This window comes from Ptychodera flava, chromosome 13, assembly GCF_041260155.1.
Source record: "Ptychodera flava strain L36383 chromosome 13, AS_Pfla_20210202, whole genome shotgun sequence".
Lineage (NCBI taxonomy): Eukaryota > Metazoa > Hemichordata > Enteropneusta > Ptychoderidae > Ptychodera > Ptychodera flava.
Genome location: NC_091940.1, coordinates 18,677,895 through 18,699,869, shown reverse-complemented (window position 1 = coordinate 18,699,869; position 21,975 = coordinate 18,677,895). Strand labels below are relative to the sequence as shown.

At 38.6% G+C, this 21,975-nt stretch overlaps 1 protein-coding gene across 4 annotated transcripts in view; it reads left to right on the top strand.

Annotated features, from left to right (window-relative positions):
* The window catches only part of LOC139147695 (neuronal acetylcholine receptor subunit alpha-2-like), a 61,718-nt gene extending 45,402 nt beyond the window's left edge, over nucleotides 1–16,316 (top strand). For 3 of the 4 annotated variants that reach the window (XM_070718856.1, XM_070718858.1, XM_070718857.1), the window contains 7 exons: nucleotides 5,363–5,502; nucleotides 5,693–5,737; nucleotides 8,151–8,260; nucleotides 9,957–10,386; nucleotides 11,615–11,711; nucleotides 13,545–13,727; nucleotides 14,572–16,316. In XM_070718856.1, coding sequence (XP_070574957.1) covers nucleotides 5,363–5,502; nucleotides 5,693–5,737; nucleotides 8,151–8,260; nucleotides 9,957–10,386; nucleotides 11,615–11,711; nucleotides 13,545–13,727; nucleotides 14,572–14,978 — 1,412 coding nt within the window. In that variant the 3' untranslated portion in view covers nucleotides 14,979–16,316. Of the gene's footprint in view, nucleotides 1–2,050; nucleotides 2,189–5,362; nucleotides 5,503–5,692; nucleotides 5,738–8,150; nucleotides 8,261–9,956; nucleotides 10,387–11,614; nucleotides 11,712–13,544; nucleotides 13,728–14,571 lie in introns of those variants that run through there. The other variant, XM_070718859.1, reaches the window with a different exon arrangement.
* Nucleotides 16,317–21,975: the final 5,659 nt, after the last annotated feature.

Sequence of the window (21,975 nt, the reverse complement as noted above, 5' to 3'; positions counted from 1 at the left end):
GTCAGCAGAGTTAACGGAGGAGATCAAAGAAAGAATCGGACAATTGAAAGAACTTGTGAAAGAAATGTCGGACATTGAATCGAACTTGCATGAACAATCGCGTCAAAATTACTCACAACAGACAGGCAAGAGACGACGGAAAGTACAGAAATACGGAAGAAGAAAGGCTGACAGCAAAGCAATACGGTCTAATCGCCGTCAAGGTATTTTACATAATATTTCGAAATGTTTTAGAAATTCGAGAGACTATTTCGATAGTAGAATATGTTATAATTGTGGGAAACCAGGGCATATAGCCCGTCAATGTGTTAAGAAGTTTGTAGGGTTTCACCAGGGCAAATTTACTAAGCCAGCTGTTTGTGGGATGTCATTTACTGAAGGTGAAACTCGTAAAATTTCCATACAGATTGTTCCTCTGGGAAAGATAATACTTTTGAAGAAAATTTAATTCCTGTGTCTATCTGTAACAGAAAGGTAAATTCTTTGATTGATACAGGGGCTAGTATTACAGTGGCTCCCATGCGATTATTAGATTTAATTCCCGAGTTACGGAAATATCCGATTTTGAAATCAAAATATAGTTGTGTACAAACAGCGGGGAAGGGAAAATTGAATGTTGTTGGGTTTATGAAGATACCTGCTTATGTTGGAAATAAGCGTGTAATGTTGAATGTTAACTTAGTTGATATTCTCACTCGTGATTTAATTTTGGGACTTGATTTTCTGAAGCGTTATAGAGCTGTCATTGATTTTACTGCAAATAGTGTTAAGTTACAATCTGATGTACCATTGAGAACTACGGTCGATATAGAAACGGCAAATTACAATATTTAGTCAAGTGGAAGGACTATTCACACAAACATAATACATGGGAAGATGAAAATAATTTGAATGATGCCGCACGAGAGTATTTACGAGAGCACCCTGTGAAAGTTACAGGCAAGGCATTGTTGTCTTTTTTACGAATTTGCTAATTGGTCACATATAAAGGTGAAACGAATGTGTGGTCACCGGTTAGTCTGAGATGAATGATTGGTGTGTATGCAAGGCCGGCCTAAGTATGTTAGAACTTTGTGAGTGGCGTGACTCGATTCGTTTGCCCCTGAATGTGATCAAATTCACGAAAATATGAATTTATAGTGATGTATTTATCTTCTGAAATTATTGAGATTTAGTCCTTCCACTTAAAGAAACCAAAAGAAAGACGTAACTGAGACTATTTAACACGCCCCTCAATGGGAGCTACACGAGGTGAAAAGGACGGGAATAGTTTAAGCCGTCATTCTCTGGAATTTGAATTGAAAAATCGGCGATAAAACCCACTCTGCCTCCTATAATGATGAATTTTGTGTGACTGAAGTTGTACAAGATATGAAATAGAAATGCAAGTTTCGAAAAAGAGAGATATTAATGATGGTTCTGTAATACGTAGTGATACAAAGAAAAAAAGGAAACAAAGGAAAGATTTACTTTTCAGAATGAAGGGATATAACCCTTCCACTTTGGGTTTGTAAGAAATTATGAAAATATTCTGTGTAAATTGCAGTAAGAAAGGGCCCTTATTACTCATTATTCATGTATATTTATGACGAAGTATATTAACTGTTGTGTAGAATTATTTAACACACTTTCTTGAGGTATGTAATTTTTCTTCTATTCTTTATTTTATTAGCGGTTGTATGCTTTTCATTTTACCGTTCATTTCTAATTGAAAATTCATGCGGGACGCATTAATAGAAAGAAGGGGAATGTTACAGAGTTCATTGACTCTGACGTCAATTCTGCATAAAGGTTAATTATCAGGTTCAGACAGGTTCAGACTTTTTAATTATGTGCGATGATTATACCTTATGTGAGAAATCTAACAAGTACACACTGTTCTCGTGTTTATGGTCTTGGCGATTGATACATGTAGGTACCTTGGCACCAAATACGTCAGGGAAAGATTGCATTGAATTGTAAATAAGGATTGTATGCATTGAATTGTATATACACGGTGTCTTTACGTACACCAGCTCAGACGAAGGGACAACATCTTGAGAGAAGGACCTATCTGGCAATATGTAACATCCATTTATAAGAAATAAACGGTGTTATCTTTGAAGACTTGGAGTCTCTACGCTGTTTCTGTATCCCGATATCCTCTCGCATGGCGATTCCCCGAGGAAGATAATTGTCGATGGCAACAGTATGTATGTATGTATGTATGTATGTATGTATGTATGTATGTACGTATGTATGTGTGTATGTTTGTACACTTCCGATGAAAGGAACCATCAGAGTGTTCAGCCTAGGCAGCGGTGACGTTGTCCATAGAAGTGAAGTCGATATTTAACCGTCAGGTCAAATATCGACATATAATTTAGCTTTTGATACATATCACTCTCAAAATGTCACCAATTGTGGGCTGATAGCTGTTATATCTGCTAGCCACTGGTGATGTAAATTGCGGGTAGTCGTTCCAAATGTGTGACGTGTAAGTGCTGAAAATACATCTCTGAACTAAATGGGGTTGTTGTATTTGGGTCATTTCAACTGACACAAATTTTTACAGATATGCAGAAAATCATTCACAAGAAGAGCGACTCAGAAGTAGTTGAGATGGGCATCAATGTGAATATGTCAGTACTAAGGGAGCCGTCATTATTTACGGCCTGGGGGTCGGAGGAATGTGAGGGGGGTCACTCAAAAAAAGAAAGCTACAAGGCCAGGGGGTTGCTCAAAATGTGGAGAGATAGAAGAAAAATGAATTGAAATATCTCTCAGATTGAACCATTTCACACATCAATTTCTCAAACTTTTCGATGCGAGAGGGGGGACACCCCCTCTCGCGCTCTCCTCCCTTGGGTTGTTCTAACAGTTTTACTTTAAAGATACACATTGAAAACACTTATCATATTGCACAAGACTTCACCATTGCACAAATCAATTTCTCAAATTTTTCCACATAAGAGAGGGTACAACCTCCTCTTACACTTTCCCTGTCAGCCTCCCTCGTGTTCTCCCCCCTGTACCTTCAAATTCTGCTCTCTCAGATATCTTAGTGAAAACCCTGTCATGATACCCGTCCAAAGTAAAAAATACTTTATGGTTGGATAATGGTTATAGCGTGAGCTTTTATATCTACATTTTGTTGTGACGTTGAAGTTCATTTTGTTGGTTACACCTTTTTCAATCGCCATGAGATAACCGATGATGATCTAGCAAGGTATACCAGGATATGAAAAGTATTGACTATGACATGAATGTTTATTTGCTTTCCAAGGCCTCCGGCCCATATGCAAAGGGGGTACATCAGATACTAAATTACAAAAATGTACATACAGAGGTAAATGTCATTAGTTTGCTAACCTTTTCTGCAAACAAAGAAAAATACTCAAAAGCAGACTGTTGTAATTACGATGTATAGGTAAATTCCTTTCTGACTTTAAAAGCATTGTATACAAAATAACAGATGTTCAAATTCAATTCCGCATTTGTCGTACCCATTACAGACTGGAATTTACAAAAATTTGGTTCTTGATTTATTGTGATAGGTAGATATTTTTTCCGTAATTCTTCATACAGTGGGCACACTAAAAAAATGATATTCGTCTTCGACGTCACCTTTTTTACAAAAATTACATAGTCTGGCTGGCTGACGAATCAATGTTCCTACGTCTTCCTTCTTCTATAGCTAGAGGGAGTACAGAGCATCGAAAACGAGCAAATATTTTGAATTACTCTCCAGTTACAGTTGAATAATAAATATTTTTCTGGTTCAAGTATACTCTTAAAACATCGGTATGTTCTTGATTTTGGTTTGTCCATAAGATTGGCTTTCCAATGTTGTTTAAGAATATCAGAAATTCTAAGTTTAAAAGCTGACATAAGCTTGTTTTGGTAGACGTTCATGTGGCATTTCTGTAAGGGTGACATTTTTTATTTTGTGTTTCTCATATCCCGACCGACCGTAAATTTCAGCTCCGATATGAAAAAAAAAACCTTTTTTATTTGCGCAGCCTCTAAGGCGATCATCCTCGTAACAACACCACCTTTATCAAATTGTGAGATTGCAGCGACTTCAGACTGAAAGGACAAAGAGCACAGAACACTGAACTGAAAGACAAGAAATTGAAATGACTGAATGGACAGAACAATAAACTGAAACAAATACCCCTTTTTGTACTTAAAAATTGTAGAGACCGAATGGACAGAACATTGAACTGAAACAAATACAGTTTTTTTTTGTACTTTTTTGTTATTAAGACCGCCCGCCCTTGCCCGAGTATTCCTCTGGAGATGAGAAACAAAAAAAAAGAAATAAATAAAAGGGTCACCCTAAGTTTGACCCATTAACGTATACATCGCTGAAGTATATAAAAGAAAACAGGCAGGCGGTCACATTCTCCAACAACTGTTTCGTTTGATGTATGGCTGGGAACCCCAAGAAATTTCCTACACCATTTTCTGTGGACTTTTTCGATTGCTGTATTTCTATAAATTTTACAATGACTTGTCTTGATATTTAACTTTTCTAAATGGGGGGGGGGGTGTTCAGTCTAAATTTCTGCGTTAGAGAAGGGGCTTACTAATTCATCAGGGTTGGCAGGGGGTACACGAAATTTCAGAGTGAAATTCCTCCGACCCCCCACGCCGTAAATATTGGCAGCTCCCTAATTACCTTATTGTTCCACTGTGTGAAACACGAGAGAGAGAGAGAGAGAGAGAGAGAGAGAGAGAGAGAGAGAGAGAGAGAGAGAGAGAGAGAGAGAGAGAGAGAGAGAGAGAGAGAGAGAGAGAGAGAGAGAGGCATGCAGGCAGACAGACTACACAGGCCAAATCGGTTTGTTTTCTTATTCTTAGGTCTCCTGCTGGTCTCTTACCGCAATGAAGTGGTGACACAGTTTTTAAGTTGTTTGGTTCATTTTTCGCTCATGAGATACAACTACCAACATAAAAATAAAACAAACAGGAATGCATACATACCAGAGTGACACGCAGCATCAAAAAGTTCACTGTTCAAAACTGCATGGTGCGTTCAAGTAAGCCACCAACAGATATTAAAATTAATATATTTTCTGTCGCACATAGCCCATTGTCATTTTTCCCATATCTATCTTTCGAGTAACCGTGACAAAAAGGCTGATACAGGCAATCTACATCGCAAGGATCGATGGGGAACAATGCAGTTTCTCTTTGGGGCTGTGAGGTGTGTTCCTTGTTCGGACTCTGAAGTCCGATTGGCCCGTGTGTGCAATCCGTGCTCGAAAAAACGCGTTCACCGCGATTTCATATCTATTTACGGATTACGTAAATAAATATGTTACGGATTACCACATCAGATCTATTTCAGTTGTCACATTGATTTGTTGTATTTCAGATTCAATTGGACTTGAACAGCAGAAGAAGCTGATGTCACATTTGTTTGATGACTATGATCCGACAACATGGCCTGTACGAAACATGTCCTATAAGGTTGATGTCCATTTCGTATTTTGGTTGAAACAGATAATCGATGTGGTACGTTTTTTATTGTTTATTCTTCTGTCTGTTGTGTTACTCTTTTCCGTTGAAATCACACAGCATGGAAAGCGTCAATGTAATTCCTAGAAGTCGTAGTCAGTCGACGGTGCATGCAATGCGCACTTCCTCTCAAATCGGTATGGGTCGTAAGCATTTTTTAAAACAAAATGTCTCTCTTTTCCTTCAGGACGAGCGAAAACAGGTATTAACTTCAGCTGCCGGTATTAAAATGGTGAGAAATAATGCTTCTAGATAACTCACTTTACAAGTTCGTTTGTGATGGTGACGTACATTGTCATTATAATATATACGTGCATCTTTGTATGGAATCAGAAAATCGTTACACGTCAGAACAGCTTCAAATCATCTGGGTCGATCAGTACACTTGTTTCGGTAAAGCCTTTTATATTCGTTCCAAGGAGCATGCATGGTTAATCTTTCAGAGGGGGTCTTGATAAATTTACACTGTGTAGTATGTATGGCGTTTGTAGAGAGTATACATGATGCTCAGATAAAAATACAATACGTCACTACTCCATGCACCATGCCCACCGAGTATACAGAGTACATCGGCCAAAATCTGCCATTACCTAGATAATTTATGTATCTATATATCTGTGTATCTGTGTGTGTGTGTGTGTGTATGTATGTATGTATGTATGTATGTATGTATGTATGTATGTATGTATGTATGTATGTATGTATGTATCTATGTATCTATGTATCTATGTATGTGTCTGTCTGTCCGTCTGTCTCTCTCTATTTTCTATCTCGCTCTATCTCATCTATCTGTCTATCTATCTACCTTTATGTCTATCTATCTATCTGTCTATCTATCTATCTTTGTCTATCTATCTATCTATCTTTGTCTATCTGTCTATCCCTGTATGTACTTACTGATTGGCTGAATAATGACACTTTCTCACTCGATTACTTGCTTACATGCTTGCTTGCTAGTTTTTCTCACTCACTCACTTACTTAATTACTTAACGAATCATTCATTCATTCATAATTATTTTTGCGGTAAAAAAACCCAAAACGACCAAAATTGGTAAACTACCGTGTTTATTCTAAACGTGAACAAACTTTGAAGGAATCCGGGGTCAGCCGGTATGGACTCGAGGCTAGGTTTACCTAAAACATACAGACTTTTATTTGCCGGTGGGAAACTTTCATGAATTTTTTACTTTTCATAATAGCCGTATGTCGTCAAATTATACTGCATGATACCTGTAACCTCCTTTTAACCATCGTTTGTGATCGCTTGTCCATTGGGAGGCAAATCCACCATCAATCATCGTGAGACAGCAAAAATGGAACTCCTGAAATATGAGGGTCTACGTTTTGTCATGTCTTTCACGAGAATTTATTATTTTAGTGTCCGTGTAAACCATTTCGTTGCAATTCGGGCACACGAACATTTAAATTCATTAGTCTTCGATGGGACGACGGCACAAACAAACCCACGTGCGCATTCCCGCTTAAATATGCGCGTATTCCCATATGCGCTTGTACACGTGGGTTGGTTTGTACCACCATCACGTGATCCTTTGGGCGCACTGAGTCTGCAGAACACCGCGCGCGCGTCCTTTTCATTTCGAGTAGGCAACCATTATGTCGAATTAGTCGTCGGGTGGTAGCTAACTTCTGTGCTGAATGCTTAGTGTAAATTATCTCTGGAAATCATCCTAAATTATTTCTGAATGCCAGCTGCCAATAAGAGACATCGGAAAAAAGTTTTAAATTTTTCATGGGAATATGCGTATCTGATATTATAATAATATTTTACAGTGGGTTTTATTCATGACTTTCTTGAATCGGACCCAAGGCCCGTCGTCGTTTGAAAGCTTCAGGGACATATAGTTTTATCCCTAGGCGCGAGTGTGCGACACAAATAAATACGCTCAGTGTTTACTTAGAATCCAAGTTGCATACGGTTACCATCATTTAGTGATCTGTATTTTATTTTCAGGTTTTTGCTAGTTGATGATTCACCCAGCAGACGCGAACGCGATCCCGTCAGAACAACGCAAATAAACAGTAAACCTTAAATAGCCCTTATATACTGCCAGCAGGAATGGCTAGTGAGCCCGATTCGTTCATATGGTTATTTATTCGTGACATGATATCCTTTTATGTTGATGAGAACAAAGCGAATCTTGGCCATCAACTGTGACTTATGATTTCTTTAAGATGCGTTGATCCTCGACGGGCAGTAAATTACAATATGGGTAAATTAATTGCCATAGGTTGGAGTTATACTGGCGTACTCTTGCTGATTCTATTGAAAATCCTTGTTTGCAAGTAACTGGTGTCGCAGTGAGTGTGGCCTAAAGAAATCGTGCCATAACACAGCTGCAGTCTAAGTCCACCGTCCTTTCATACAACAGCTGCTTGCAAACTGTAATTCAGCAGTTCAATTATGGCTTCTTGCATATCAAGAATAGATACGACATTTTTTCTTCAATTCTGATCGGAATCAAAGGTCTGTCGCTTGCCACAAGCAAATCTGCCTAATTCCATTTTGTTATCAGTGGTATAACTATTCCCAAATAATCAAACCAAGTCGTAAATGGTCACTTGTCAAGCTTTTCGAATGTCATTTCTCTCACTCACGTTAAAAATATTTTCGATAAACTGGCAGTACTGGATCGACGAACACTTTCAATGGGAAGCAGAGAAATTCAACAATATTACAACACTGTGGAACTCATCAAAGAAGATATGGACTCCAGCTGTTGAACTCTGGAACAAGTGAGTTGCCTTTAAATAGATATTTATGTCAGGGTCATTAAAGATCCATTAGCTGTAACTTTCGTCATTTTTTAAATTTTGTTTGTTCTTTGTATCATCTGCAGTTTCTGGTTTGAATCCCTGAACCATGGAGAAATTCCCAATATTTAGCTCATAGATATACCCTATATGAGTATAATCTGCAATGTTATTGTTGAAATTTTGTATTCAGGTCCGGACTAGAATACATTTATCAACAATAACAATGGTCATTTCACATACACAGGCTGTGTTGGCAAGCAGGACACCGGGCATTGGTCATGATGATCGGATTATAGTAAAATTCTGTAGTTGATACATTGAAACAGAGTAGTGAAAAATTAGTCAAAAGTTACAGCTAATGTCCCTTTAACAGACAGACAGATAGACATACAGACAGACACACAGAGACAGACCAACTCATACAATATAGTTCTTCAGGTCGTCAAAATCGACAGATCAATGCAGGAAGAGAGCACATGAATGAACACATGCCGTATGTATAGCGTAAGAACTGAAAGTATTTCTCTGTCCCATTTCTGCCGCTGGCTGCGCTGTGCTCACGAAAAGGCGAAGGCCATCGGCAGAAATCGGACAAGGAACCAGACTATTGGCGTCTGTAGCTATGGCAGCCGAGTACATTGAACCTCCCTAGCTTACTAGTTATTAATTAAAAATGTGTCAACTTCACAGAAGGGAAGCATGTATACATTTATGGTAGAATAGTTAAATAATAAGAGCCCGAGGGCATGCCACAAATCGTGATATTGGCAATAGCAAATCGAACCATGTTATATCACTATTTTGGAATGTCACGTGGCGGACTTTTAGCCAATCAGGAGATCAGTAAGCTTACTATCGGTGAGGTGTCCCAGATGAAGAGCAGAAAATGTCACTGCAGCCAGCGTTGACAAGTTGAACACCGGGAGATCCGACATGATACCGAGAAATTCGACATGATTTTTAAAGTAAAACATGAGAATGTATTTGACAAACAGAACGAAAAGACTAAACTGTACGTCGGTGGTATACACAGTTGCAAATCAGAAGACGAATATCCCAATTTTCAGGGGCCTTGGCCAAATTTCTTCTCTCCCCCGATTTGTCAAAGGGTACACATAAGTGATAACTTTCGTGAACGTGTATAGCCGCAAGTATCGGTTTAAAATATCTTGTGACAATAGTCATAAAAATAACTGTCTCTGTTGTATCCCTGTCTTACATACTACGATGTTACACATTTTGTAACTGTTAATATGGATTAGAAATATTTTGGAAGTTGAAATTACGATACAAATCTATGTACAATCATATCAAATCAGGAACCGTCAAGGTCACTGTAGAATGCCCCTCGGGACAGATATTCGATCTCTCAAATATTTACAATTCTTTTTTTGGTCTATCACTTGTAAGGGCTCCATTTGAAGCTCGTGAAGTAATTAAATCTCACTTACTTTTTGAGTGAAAATAGGAAATTAAATTTTCACCGTGATAGAGCTCTAAGAAAGGGGTGGCAGCCATTCTGAATTTGAAGTGCCGGTAAATATTGTACCAAAGTTTGCGCGTTGACCCCTGATTTGTATGCTTGATTTCGAAAGGGCTTGATTTAAAGTTTCAGTGAGGAAAGTTTGGACAAAAGAGTACGCCTTTAAACGGCATGTTGAATTTTTATTTCCAGTGCAGAAACAGAAAGTTTCATGGTGGACACCACGGTCCGGATCGACAACGACGGCAAAGTGACGTGGGACGCCCTCGTCAACGTCAAGAGTTTCTGCGAAATCAACTTCTTCTACTTCCCGGTGGATGCACAGGAATGCAAGTTGGAGTTCGGTCCCTGGATCATGAGCACCGAATACGTCAACATGCTGGTCATGGAAGGAGAGGCCGACTTCATCAACGAAAACATCGCGGCCGGCGAATTCCGGGTCCGGGATGCGAACTTGACCAGGGACGAATACCATTGGGCTCAGAACTTTTCGGTGGTTGCTGTCGAGATCAGCCTGCAGCGGCAGCCGTTGTTTTACTTTCTCAACTTACTGATTCCCTGCATGATCATCTACCTCATCACCCTCTTTGGATTTTCCTTGCCTCCTGACTCCGGCGAGAAGGTAAATGCGACTACTGACGCATGCTCAGATCATCCCTGCCATGCCTTTGTCAAATCTAAACATCATGAAAATAGCCTACTGCAATAAAGCCTCTGACCCATCCCCTTGCTCCATTAAGCAGAGTCACAAGCATGGCGCTAGAGGATGCCATATTTCTCACTTTTTCAACATGAATGGAATTTTTATGGTCACGGATCATTGTCAATGAAAGGGAATTTCGTAACATGAAATTCCCTCTTAATTTGAGTCAGTGATTCACCAGATGAATTATATCGTATTATATTACTATGCCCTGTCTGTCGCATTTTGATTGGTCGAGCTGAACCACGTGACTGACCACAAATACACAGTAATGGTCTGTTTATATACCCGTGAATATGAATAATAAGATTAACTACTCGAAGTGTCGTAATTTTACAGCTCAAACGTAAATCATAATCAATCACAAAATAAAATGGAGCACTTGTTAGGTCAAGTTGAGATACTATTTTCTGAAAACATCTCCGGATTTGCCAATTTTTACAGCGCGCGTCACAGTGCGTCGCGTATTGCTCAGTTCCTGGGGCCCAGTTGTCGTTCGCTCTGGAAATTTTCGCAAATTTTGACGGTTTTCTCGGGTTCGCTGATAATATAATGGAAATAACAGACTCCGCTCTGACCATTAACGTTTATTTGTGGGCGCGGGCTCGAGGAAAGCCAAATTTACGGGCTCGGCAAGCCTCGCCCGTTAATTTTTGGCTTTCCTCTCGCCCTTGCCCACAAATAAACGTTAATGGTCAGCGCGTCGCCCGTTATTTCTATAGTATTGTTCTGTAACATGTGACTTATCATTACTAACTTGATCAGTCTGTACCACATATAATGCTTCCAATTGTATGAAAAAAACCCCAAACTCCTTTTCTTTAAGGTATTAAAATTTTATCAACTCTAACAAAAGATGTTTCTCGTCTCCAAGAAAGTTGACTTTTTTCGAAATTGTTGAGATGCAATGCACGCCATGTCTGTCCATGTACTTGTAAAATGGATAAAGAACATCCGACCATTTACTCTCACTGCCCAGACTAATCAAAATTAGAATAAATCTTCCCAATTTCAATTATTTATTCGTTTATAGTGTTAGCGTGATCCAAGTTTATAAACAGCATGCATACTGTATTCTAGAAAATACTGCTCTTTCCGAAGACTTCATCAGATTTAGTATATATGAGTGTCTTTTTTTTCTCTAAAGGTCAGCCTGAGCGTCACTATTCTATTGTCTATGGCTCTATTCCAAGGTCTATCCAGTGAAATCATGCCACCTACGTCATCCAATGTGCCCCTAATAGGTAAGGAACTAGACAGAAATAACAGGAGGGAGCTGTCATTTTTCAAAATGACGCTGCGCGAAAAATAGTGACCCTTCAAAAGCGTTTGCAAGCAGAAGATTGAAATCCCCAATTTGCGCAAAAAACATTGACCCTCTCCCTGCGTGTCACAGTCTGTATCAATAATATCTTAATTGACATATAATTTATCTTTTGATCTTTGAACTTTCAAAGAATACTTTTTAACCTTTACAAGTAATCACCATGTTCGTTGTTCACATCTGCTCTTTCAAACATCCCATTCTCACCAGGAACATTTATATCAATTGTCAAACATTTATAAAAGCACAGATTTAGCTTGTTTTGTATTGTAAAAAGTGTTCATAGTTCCTCATAGACTACAATGTATGGTGAATCAACATTGGTGAAATTCCAAAATCAAATTTCTTCCATATGCATGACATGCACTTGTAACCACCCTAGTCTAATCAAGTACATATCAATAATCAAGCGTCTGTAAATACACAGATTTAGCTGGTTTTGTATGGGAAGAAAGTTATTCATAGTTTGCTCACAGACTACAATGTATAGTGAATCTACATTTCGGTGAAATTCCAAAATCAAATTTCTTCCACCCACATGCATTTGTAACCACCCTATTCTAACCAAGTTCATTAATATCAATAATCAATCGTCTAGAAATACAGAGATTTAGCTGGTGTTGTATTTGGAATAGATGATTCATATTTTTCTCATAGGCTTACATATATAGTGATCAACATTTTTGGTAAAATTCCAAATTCAAATTTCTTGTACCCATATGTACTTGTTTCCACCCTATTCGTACCAAGTACATTTATATCAATTATCAAACGTCTAGAAATGCACAGGTACTGCTAGTTTTATATCGGGAAAAGTATTCTCATAGAGAACATATTTAATTTTGTACACACATGTACTTTTTACCTGCCACTTCAAGCAAAGCACATTTACATAAATTATCAAACATATGTAAATGTACAGATATAGTTTTGTGGTTTATAGTCTGCCAATACATTCAAACGATTTATGATTTGATATTTTTGGGAGAAGCACTATATCGGCCACATCTTGCCTTTTACAGTTGCGATATTTGCACTAAAAATGATGACCTCCCTAAAAGGCATGCATGACATTTAATGACCCATCAAAAGTGCTTGCGCGAAAAATATCACCCATCTCAAAAACAAAAGCCCAACCCTGCAATTTCTGTCAGGCCGCTAATTATACCACATCATAGATTTTCTCACAGAAAAGAGCGTCTGTAGAGGTTATTGTGTGGCAAGATGTTGTTATTCTTAAATTCTTGACAAAAATGAACATTTGTTTTACTATTTGTCAGAAGATTTCTCCCAAAATTTTCGATCTGGTCCTGCATGCCTAACCTCTGTCAGTGTCAGTTTACACATTAGATTGAAGCGAGTACTAAAATGTCGTTTCAAACAAGTGGATTCACTAGTAGACGACAACAACGCCGTAATTGATTAAATACTGAATACTGAAATCATTCCACACTGAAACGTTTGCTTCTTATTTTCAGACGAGATTCAGAAATGCCCTCAGCAGAAGCAGCAGTTCCGAGGAACAAATTTTTTCAAATCATCTGGCCTAATTTGTGAAATCGTCTTTAAGATTCAATGTAAACGTAATATAGACATATACATAATATGATTAGGTTTTCTTCCTGTAACCGTTTCCACTCGAAGCATTCATGAAATGATTCAACCGAAACAAACGCAACGACGTTTCGTTCTGATTACTTTGTCAGGCTGCATCGTTGCAGTGCGCCCTCACACTCTCTCCTTTTTGTTACAGCCCAGTACAACATGCTGTTGATGATATTGGTCGCCGTGTCAACAGTGACAACTATCTACGTTCTCCGTTTCTGGCACCGGGGCCCTGCTCACACAGAGGTGCCGCCCTGGATGAGAAAGTTTGTCCTCCAGTTCTTGTTCAAGGCCCTGTGCATGTCCGGCACTTTTGAACACGTTGTTCCTGGTAAGGGACCTTAGTATATATTAGACAGACTCTTGGCAAGCCATGTGATTAAACAAATACCCATTCAAACGCTGCAATCTATTCAAATATACAATACTGTATGAATTTCACACCAACAAGCGATTTTCATCTTCATTTACGGCCTCCAAACCTTGTGAATGCTGTTATCCAGTTTAACAACATCATGCCAGCTGACTAAAGCGATAATTTATGTTACACTCATAAATTAAATTATGATATTAGCACATCGGGGCATTGGTATATTGGTATATATATATATATATATATATATATATATATATATATATATATATATATATATATATATATATATATATATATATATATATATATATATATATATATATATATATATGAATCAACATACTTCGACTTTCTTTGTTGAAGTCCATGTCACTATAAGTAACGAAAGAAAAACTGAGTACCTCTCTTAGCCTGACATTGCCTAAACACTGGTCGCTTCTCACAGGTTTTCGATTGTATAATATTATCGTGCCGCTCTGTGAAAGTGTTCTGTGTTGAATAGCTGGTGAAAATGGTACCATCAGCCTATTTATCGAAATACCCCACACCCGTGAAATACTCGAAAATAATTTTGTACATTTTGTGTGGTAGACCTGTGTCGACCGCGTTCTTTTTTAAATAAAAAATAGTGACTCTCGAAGAGTCCGAAGATTGCGACTTTGCTGAACTTGCTCTCGTCATAGTGGCCAAGGTAAATGATGTTCATCAACTATTCTATTTGACAGCGCCCTCTAATTCTGTTTTCTCAACACTTGCAGCTAACACCTGTACCTCTGAAATCTCAAAATGCTTTTCACAGGTTCGTGTCCGCCTCCTCCTCAAGAGTGCGGTTACAGCGCCCTCAAGGCACAGGCGAAGAATGGAAGTCTCTACAGAAATCAGAAATTAGAAATGTCGACGTTACGGGGCCAAGAGACGGATGCCGGTGAGAGGAATTCCGGTGACAGCGTTTGGGTAAAGCAAAACCAACTCGATCCCGGAACGCGGGCGATAATCGCCGAACTGAAGGATATTGCGACCAACTTCAAATTCCTAGTGTCGCAGAAACTTGAAGAGGAACACGAGGATGACATCAGCAAAGAATGGAAGCAGGTGGCGCTGGTCATCAATCGGCTTTTCCTCTGGATCTACGTTATTCTTACCGTCACTACAGGATGTTATTTTGCGGCCATGACTTGTTTCACTCCGAGACCCAAAGATCTGTGACGTTGAACGCGGAAAGCTGTGACGCAATGGTGCACTGACAGCACTGAGGCATCTCTTGAGTTTGACCCGACATTGTTCGTGGCATTGCTTGCCAAAGTGCAGACTAGTCAAACAAGAGGGAACAACGGCGATTTATCAATTTATTTTATGTCATTTGTGTATGGTGCATTGTACATATCCAAAATAAACGGACAAAATAGACAAGTTGGTAGATATTATTGCCTGATTGGCAAAAACTGACAAAAACAAACGTATTTGTATAATTCTATTAACTCAGACATATTCGTCTTTCAAACTCGCCCACCTTGCACATTTTTTTCTTCCTACAGGCAAAATGTCTGCAAACTATTCAAATTCAGACATCAATGAAGTTATTTTTCGTATTAGGAATATAAAAGCAATCCCACGCCCATCTTCCCCGACAGGCACTCCTGTGGTGTCAGTGGTTAGGCGAAAATAAAATAAAATAAAATAAATAAATAAATAAATAAACTGTGCTGTTACGATAACATGCTTTTCAAAAATAGGGTAACTAGGTCGGCACGGATATTTTTACCGAATTTTTTTATTTTTATTTGTTTATTTATTTATTTTTGTATTAAATATGCATGTTTAGGGGCTCAGGGCGATCAAACACTGACCATAACATTTCCAGAAAAACGTATCATAAATATAAAAGGAATAAAAACATAAAAGACATCCTCGTTCAAGCAAAAATCAAATACCAAGTAACGAACTCGTGATTTTACGGGGTTTTTCTTTCTTTGTTTTTACTTCCGTGTTTACGCAGCTCTAAAAAGTTTAGGGTCTGCAGGTAAAAAAATTGGGTAAGTCGGGTTATCGGAACAGCACATTTTTTTCTTCATCCTTATTGGTAAATTGTGCAGTTCACTGTGCGTACGCCCTGGAATAACTTTACCATTCTTTATCGGGGGCGCTGCTAAGAGTTAGCGGGATGCATGCGTAAAACACCTTTTTTTTTGAAAGCAACTTGACGCCGCAGAATTTGTGAGCAACTCAGAGTACAGCATTTGTAAAAAAATTACATTAGTCCTTCCTGAACCATTTCTTCAAGCGACAATAAGGTTTAAGGTCATGTATATATTTTCATGCAGACGGATTCAAAGGGAGGCCCCAAAAACCTGGTGAAAACAAAAATAAACTAGAGAATGGTTATTACAATTTAGTCCAACGGTGACATACAATGTAGCAGTGAAAGAACAAAGTAGATGTCAGAGCTTTAATTTTGCATAAGGTTTCTGAAGTTCAAGGCACTTGTAGTCATCGACTTTCCGATTGTGTTAATTAAATTAAATGAAAATGTTTTAATTCTAGGAACATGTACTGGTAAAGTTCTGTTGTAGTCTTTGTGATATTGTTGAGAGAGAGAGAGAGAGAGAGAGAGAGAGAGAGAGAGAGAGAGAGAGAGGATTGAGAGAATACGAGATGCTAAAATGAACTTTTTAAAGTCGCAAAGTACAGTTTCTGACAATTTTATTGTAGAGAACTTTAAATTTGTTTCGTTCTTACTAACTTAGAAGGTAGCTTGCCGTATACAGAGTATAAGCACATGCAAATTGTATTTGTAATTGGGTACGTGAAGAAAAGCTGTAGGTATATACACGTGATGTAAAATGGTGCAGTTTACGTTGCTGTCTTGACAATCAGTTCGCAGGAAGTGTTTTAAAAATTGGAAACTCCCTGTTTTCGAACAAGAAAAATCAGGTCAAAGTCCGACATCGGACAAGCATTTGCCATTTAGGCCTATAGATTAGCAGGAATCGAAGCCCTTGCGCTCACCCCATGCTGCCCAGATGTTTGCGGCCACCTGTTCATGATAGATACGAGTTAAAGCCGTTTGTCATACATGATAGGCCATTTCGGATGTCGGAAAGGCGAAATGTTGGCGACAAAAACTCGTGTACAGTAACAGACGCAGACAAACCCCATATTTCAACGTCACGACGTTCTTTTGCCATACATTTGATATACTCGTCACATTGGGTCCGTAAAGCGGTTTCCCTGTGATTTTTACCACGAATACTATTATACAATAAGGAGGTAGCCCACAAGTAAATCAGGCAATAAATCAGAAGGCAACAAAAGACAAAATTAATTGAATAAACAGCTCCGGGCGATAGCAAGATTCATATAATCCCTTCGGGGCGATCATAGTATTCAAGTTCGACCTTCTGCTTCGATTATCAGCCTTCACCCTGTCCACTTATGCTATAGCAATGCTTAGAACGCCTGTGGCCAAGGAAATTTACCATGAAATGCCCCGCTGAAGGTTGAAAGGCCGACTAACCACATTGCCTACAAGACGACACCAGTGAACCCTGACTAAGTTTGCCATTTTGAAAGATGACGCACACGGAAATTGCCACAAATGAGCGTTTATGGGATATGTCATTGGCAGACGGATCACTAATTCTGCCTCTGGCGATTTGTCACGAGAAGACAGAGCTACGTAGCAAATAACACCGTTCTTGATTTATAAAGTCAAGACATAGGTATCATGTGGCCTTGTTTTCCACGAAAATCGACTTCGCGGTAACAAATTCACTGAAAATTATTTTACAAAGTTAGACAGGGCAAAAGTTCGCCTCAAGGACGAATTTAAATGTTACCGGGTAAGATTCGCTAATCAGACAATAAAAGTCAAAGTTGTCTTGGGCACAGCGAACGGCAGAGGGCGACATATTAAGCTTGGCAAAGGATCGGCTTCAGAGATTCATGGTGCCACCATGAGATGGTGTCCGTCTCAATGAGAATAAATGTGATAATCACATTGCAACTGTCAAGTACTCAACGTTTAGGAAAACGAAAATAATCTCTGACGCAATGGCGAGAGTGATATCACCGGCACTATATCACAAACTCGCCCAGATTAGAATGATTGGTGCGAAACCAGCAGATTTCAAATTTCACAGTTTCCTTGTATATCCATACAACACTGACAATTTAATAGCCTGAGTATATGTATTTAATTTGTCCCGTACAGGCGGTGAACGTTCGGCGCGCACAGTGCTCATACCGTGCGCGCGACTTTTGCAACGTTTTACGATGTCCGTTATGTACGCAATTTTGGAATTGGTTGGACAATTAGATTTCAGGAGGGGGGGGGGGGATGGCAAAAAATGAAAGAGGGAATTTGCGGAGTAGAAGTGGTTTAATGTTTTTTGGGGGGTTGCCATTTGGTTTTTCAAAGAAAAAATTGTCAACATGTAGATTGGTCAATCAAAGTGTAAAATTCGGAAAAAAGTAGTATAACATACAGCGCGTAAATTGCTTTGTCAAATTGTGGAACGCGAAATAAATTGCATACCGGCATTCTCGCATCCCTACCCCAGATCTAATGGTCCACTATACAGTTCAAAATTGTGTTGGTTTGACAATAGCTTAAAGGGGACCTGTCTCTGATGAAGCCCTCGACGGCGGGGATATATTGCTCGTTACAGAAGGCTAACTGTTGATCCAAATACAGTAAACTATATTCAAAGGTCGACCAAAGTCCCTTCATCATTCGTACTTTTAGCGTTGTATTGTCAATTTTTCGTCGCCATACGGTATTAAAGCAAATGAATACAAATATAGCGCATGGATGTATTTAAAGTAACTGTTAAATTTATGCGATTGTTGTTGCTATTGTTGTTGTCGTATTTTGTCGCGTTTCCATCCGATGACGGCAAAAACCTTTACGTTATATTTGTATGTAATCTGTCGATTTATTTACGTGTTTAATAAATGGTTGTTGAATATTTACAAAACAGGCTCGTCCTCCGTAAATGCACCGATTTCTGTATTTTGTGCATTCTCCCTAAACGAGACGATGACTAGCAGACGACATAAAATGGTTGGTGTTTTGACGATTACAAAGGTTTGGGTCGACGACCAGTGTTATGTGCGCGTACATGGCATCGCACACAAATTCAAATTTGCGTCCATTTTGCAGTTTAACCCTTTGAGTGCTGTAATTTTTGGCACCAAAATTTCACGGCCACATTTTACTAATTTTTATGAATTTTTCTTAATTTTTTTGATAATTTTGGATCAAACGGACATCATAGTTCATTGGCTACGGTTTTTTAACAAAATTGTTGCAAAAATCTGAGGAAAAATGACTAGAGCATATATTTTATAAAGGCGACAAAAATTGACGTTGGCGCTCAAAGGGTTAATGTGGCAACAGAGTGATCGTTAAGTCAACATTGTACGAACATAACCGTTAATATTTCCTGTTTTCTACAACGACCAGGCTTAATTTTCAAAGTAGTCGCAGTCAACTTACCACCTGTTAGACACATCAGCACTACAAATTCTTTACAGAAAGAGGGCGTGGTTGATATAGTCAACTGTAACATCTACTACAAACACGATTGGAACTAAATTGGGATAATTGGATCTTCACATTTTTCTAATTTCTCAAAAGTGTTAGGTGCCGTATAGCTAAATGTTGCAATATTACAAATTACTCATAAAAACAAGTGTGTGACTTAAAAAGAAAAGCAGATGAGCTTATATTTACGGGTTACAACGAACTTACTTCACCATCCAATTATCCTAAATTAGTTCCAATCGTGTTTACACTAATTTACTTTAAATGCCATATTCAAATACTACAGGTTTCGGAGCATTATGTTGTCACAGTGGAAGGTGGGTGAGTTATTGTAGTATGGAAGCTAGCACCTCGGACAAGTTTGAAATAAGGAGAACAACGGACACGCGATTGCGATCGCACAGTGTCATGCAAAGGACAGTACACCAAATCCCGTGCCATTGTTGACTGAGACTCTATCAAAATAAGAGTACACGAAATATTGAACGATATGAACGGCTTTCTTGTCGTTACAGTAAGTAAAGAAACATTTCACCTACTGTCTACGACGAACCGACAACAGAGCATGTTCGCCAAACTGATCATAGGTTTATCGCGATCTCATTTTGCTGTCCACGAATATTTAAATGGTTGATTCCTCGCTGACGTTTTTCACTATATTATTCTCTTTATCGGCTTAATTTGAGGACAAAATGATTTCCAAGCTTAAATGCCGCCGTAAAATAGACTGTTTGAGCTTGTAACAGACGGAGGATGATATTGGCGAATGCAAATCCAGTACATTTTGATCTGTCACCGGTCAACGAGGAACGCAACTTGATGAACAAGCTTACAGCGGCATCTCAAAAAATCCCCAGATATTTGCAAATACCTCTAAGGCAGAATTTTTACTTTTGACATAAATAAGAAATGATTATGACAGTTGGAAACTCTGCCTTGCCAATTTAATTCAATCATCACGGTTGATCGAGAAACATATTTAACCAATGTACTCCGAGATTTATTTTCAATGACAACTAAAATATACATTTAAATAAAGGTCAGTGAATTGAGAAACTGTTTCAAACTGGCTCATCCTTTTGACGAACACGTTCAATGTGTACCGGCATGGATTAAACTATTCAACCTTGAAGAGACGTCTGATGCCTGTACAGACAAATATGATTAATATTGATCAGATGCACTTGACCATACGGAATCGTAATTACTTGGTGTACATGTTCTAATCTTTGAATTCCTGTTAATCAACATGAGTTGTCAGAGTCAAGGCCGACCACCCCGACTTTTAATAAACGAAAATCGACTTTGAGTTTATAGCTTTGCCATTATAATACTCGGCCTTCCTAAGTGCTGCGAGTAATTATAAATGCAAGAAAACCAGCTATAACACGATTGGAACTAATTTGGGATAATTGGATCGGATCTTCACATTTTTTCAAATTTCTCAAAGATGTTAGGTGCCCTATAGCTGAATGTTTCAATATCACAAATTAAAAAAAGAAAAGCAGATAAGCTTACATCTGTAGATCAGACATTACTTCACCATCCAATTATCCAAAAATTAGTTCCAATTGTGTTCTATGCTACTGTATGTTATTTCCTTTGAATATAGTAAATTCTTCTGTGAAAACTATGGCAAGGACTGATCAATGCAGACTCTCCCTGTTTCAACTAGCATACTAGCTCTATGTACGCTCAGAATGAGGACATCATTTGTACACATGTGCACGTTGTGATGACCCTATTTTGGATTGAAGGCCAGGTAATTATTCCTTGCAAGGACCTAATGCAACATCTCGCAACATCATCCTAACTTAACCCATAATCCCTCCGGGACCCCATTACAAAATTCAAAAATTCAAACAGCATATCGAATCCACATCAAGAAACAAGAAATTTCCGTCGTTTATTTTAAATGGCCGCGGGGATATGATTTGGCTCCTACACGTTCTCGGTCGCACACAGAAATGGAAAGACACAGTGTGAATTCTGCCTTTTTGCTCTGTCGCAGCGGGAGGAGGGAGAGGGGATACACTGTGGTCCAGGTCTGTTTCAGGTGATCACGCGCGCGGCTGACGTCAATGATTTCGCCATTTTTTAGCGCGAAGTACAACCGTCGTGTAAAAGTACCGGAATGCCGTCCGATCCACAGAACAAATAATGCTTATCTTTAATTCACCGATCAGTGCACGACATTGGTAATCGCATCACGTATGATGATGATTTAGATGCTTTTGGGTTGAAGTTAAAAATCGCTGTCACATCCGTGGCCTCGCCACATTTCATCACCTATTTCGGTAGGGAAGAGACTTGAAAGACTAATGATACATCTAGAATTATGCGGGAAACGTCAACAGCTCAACAATAAGTTTCGCTTCCACAATTTAGCCTTGAACGGAGTAAACCATCATCTGTAGACGACTCCATAATAATGTTATGTTATGTTACATTACGTTACGTTACGTTACGTTACGTTACGTTATGTTATGTTAAGTTATGTTATGTTATGTTATGTTGAGTTATGTTATGTTATGTTATGTTATGATATGTTATGTTATGTTTTGTTATGTTATGTTATGTTTTGTTTTGTTATGTTATGTTTTGTTATGTTATGTTATGTTATCCACTTCCACATACAATAGAACAGTCACCTGCTGT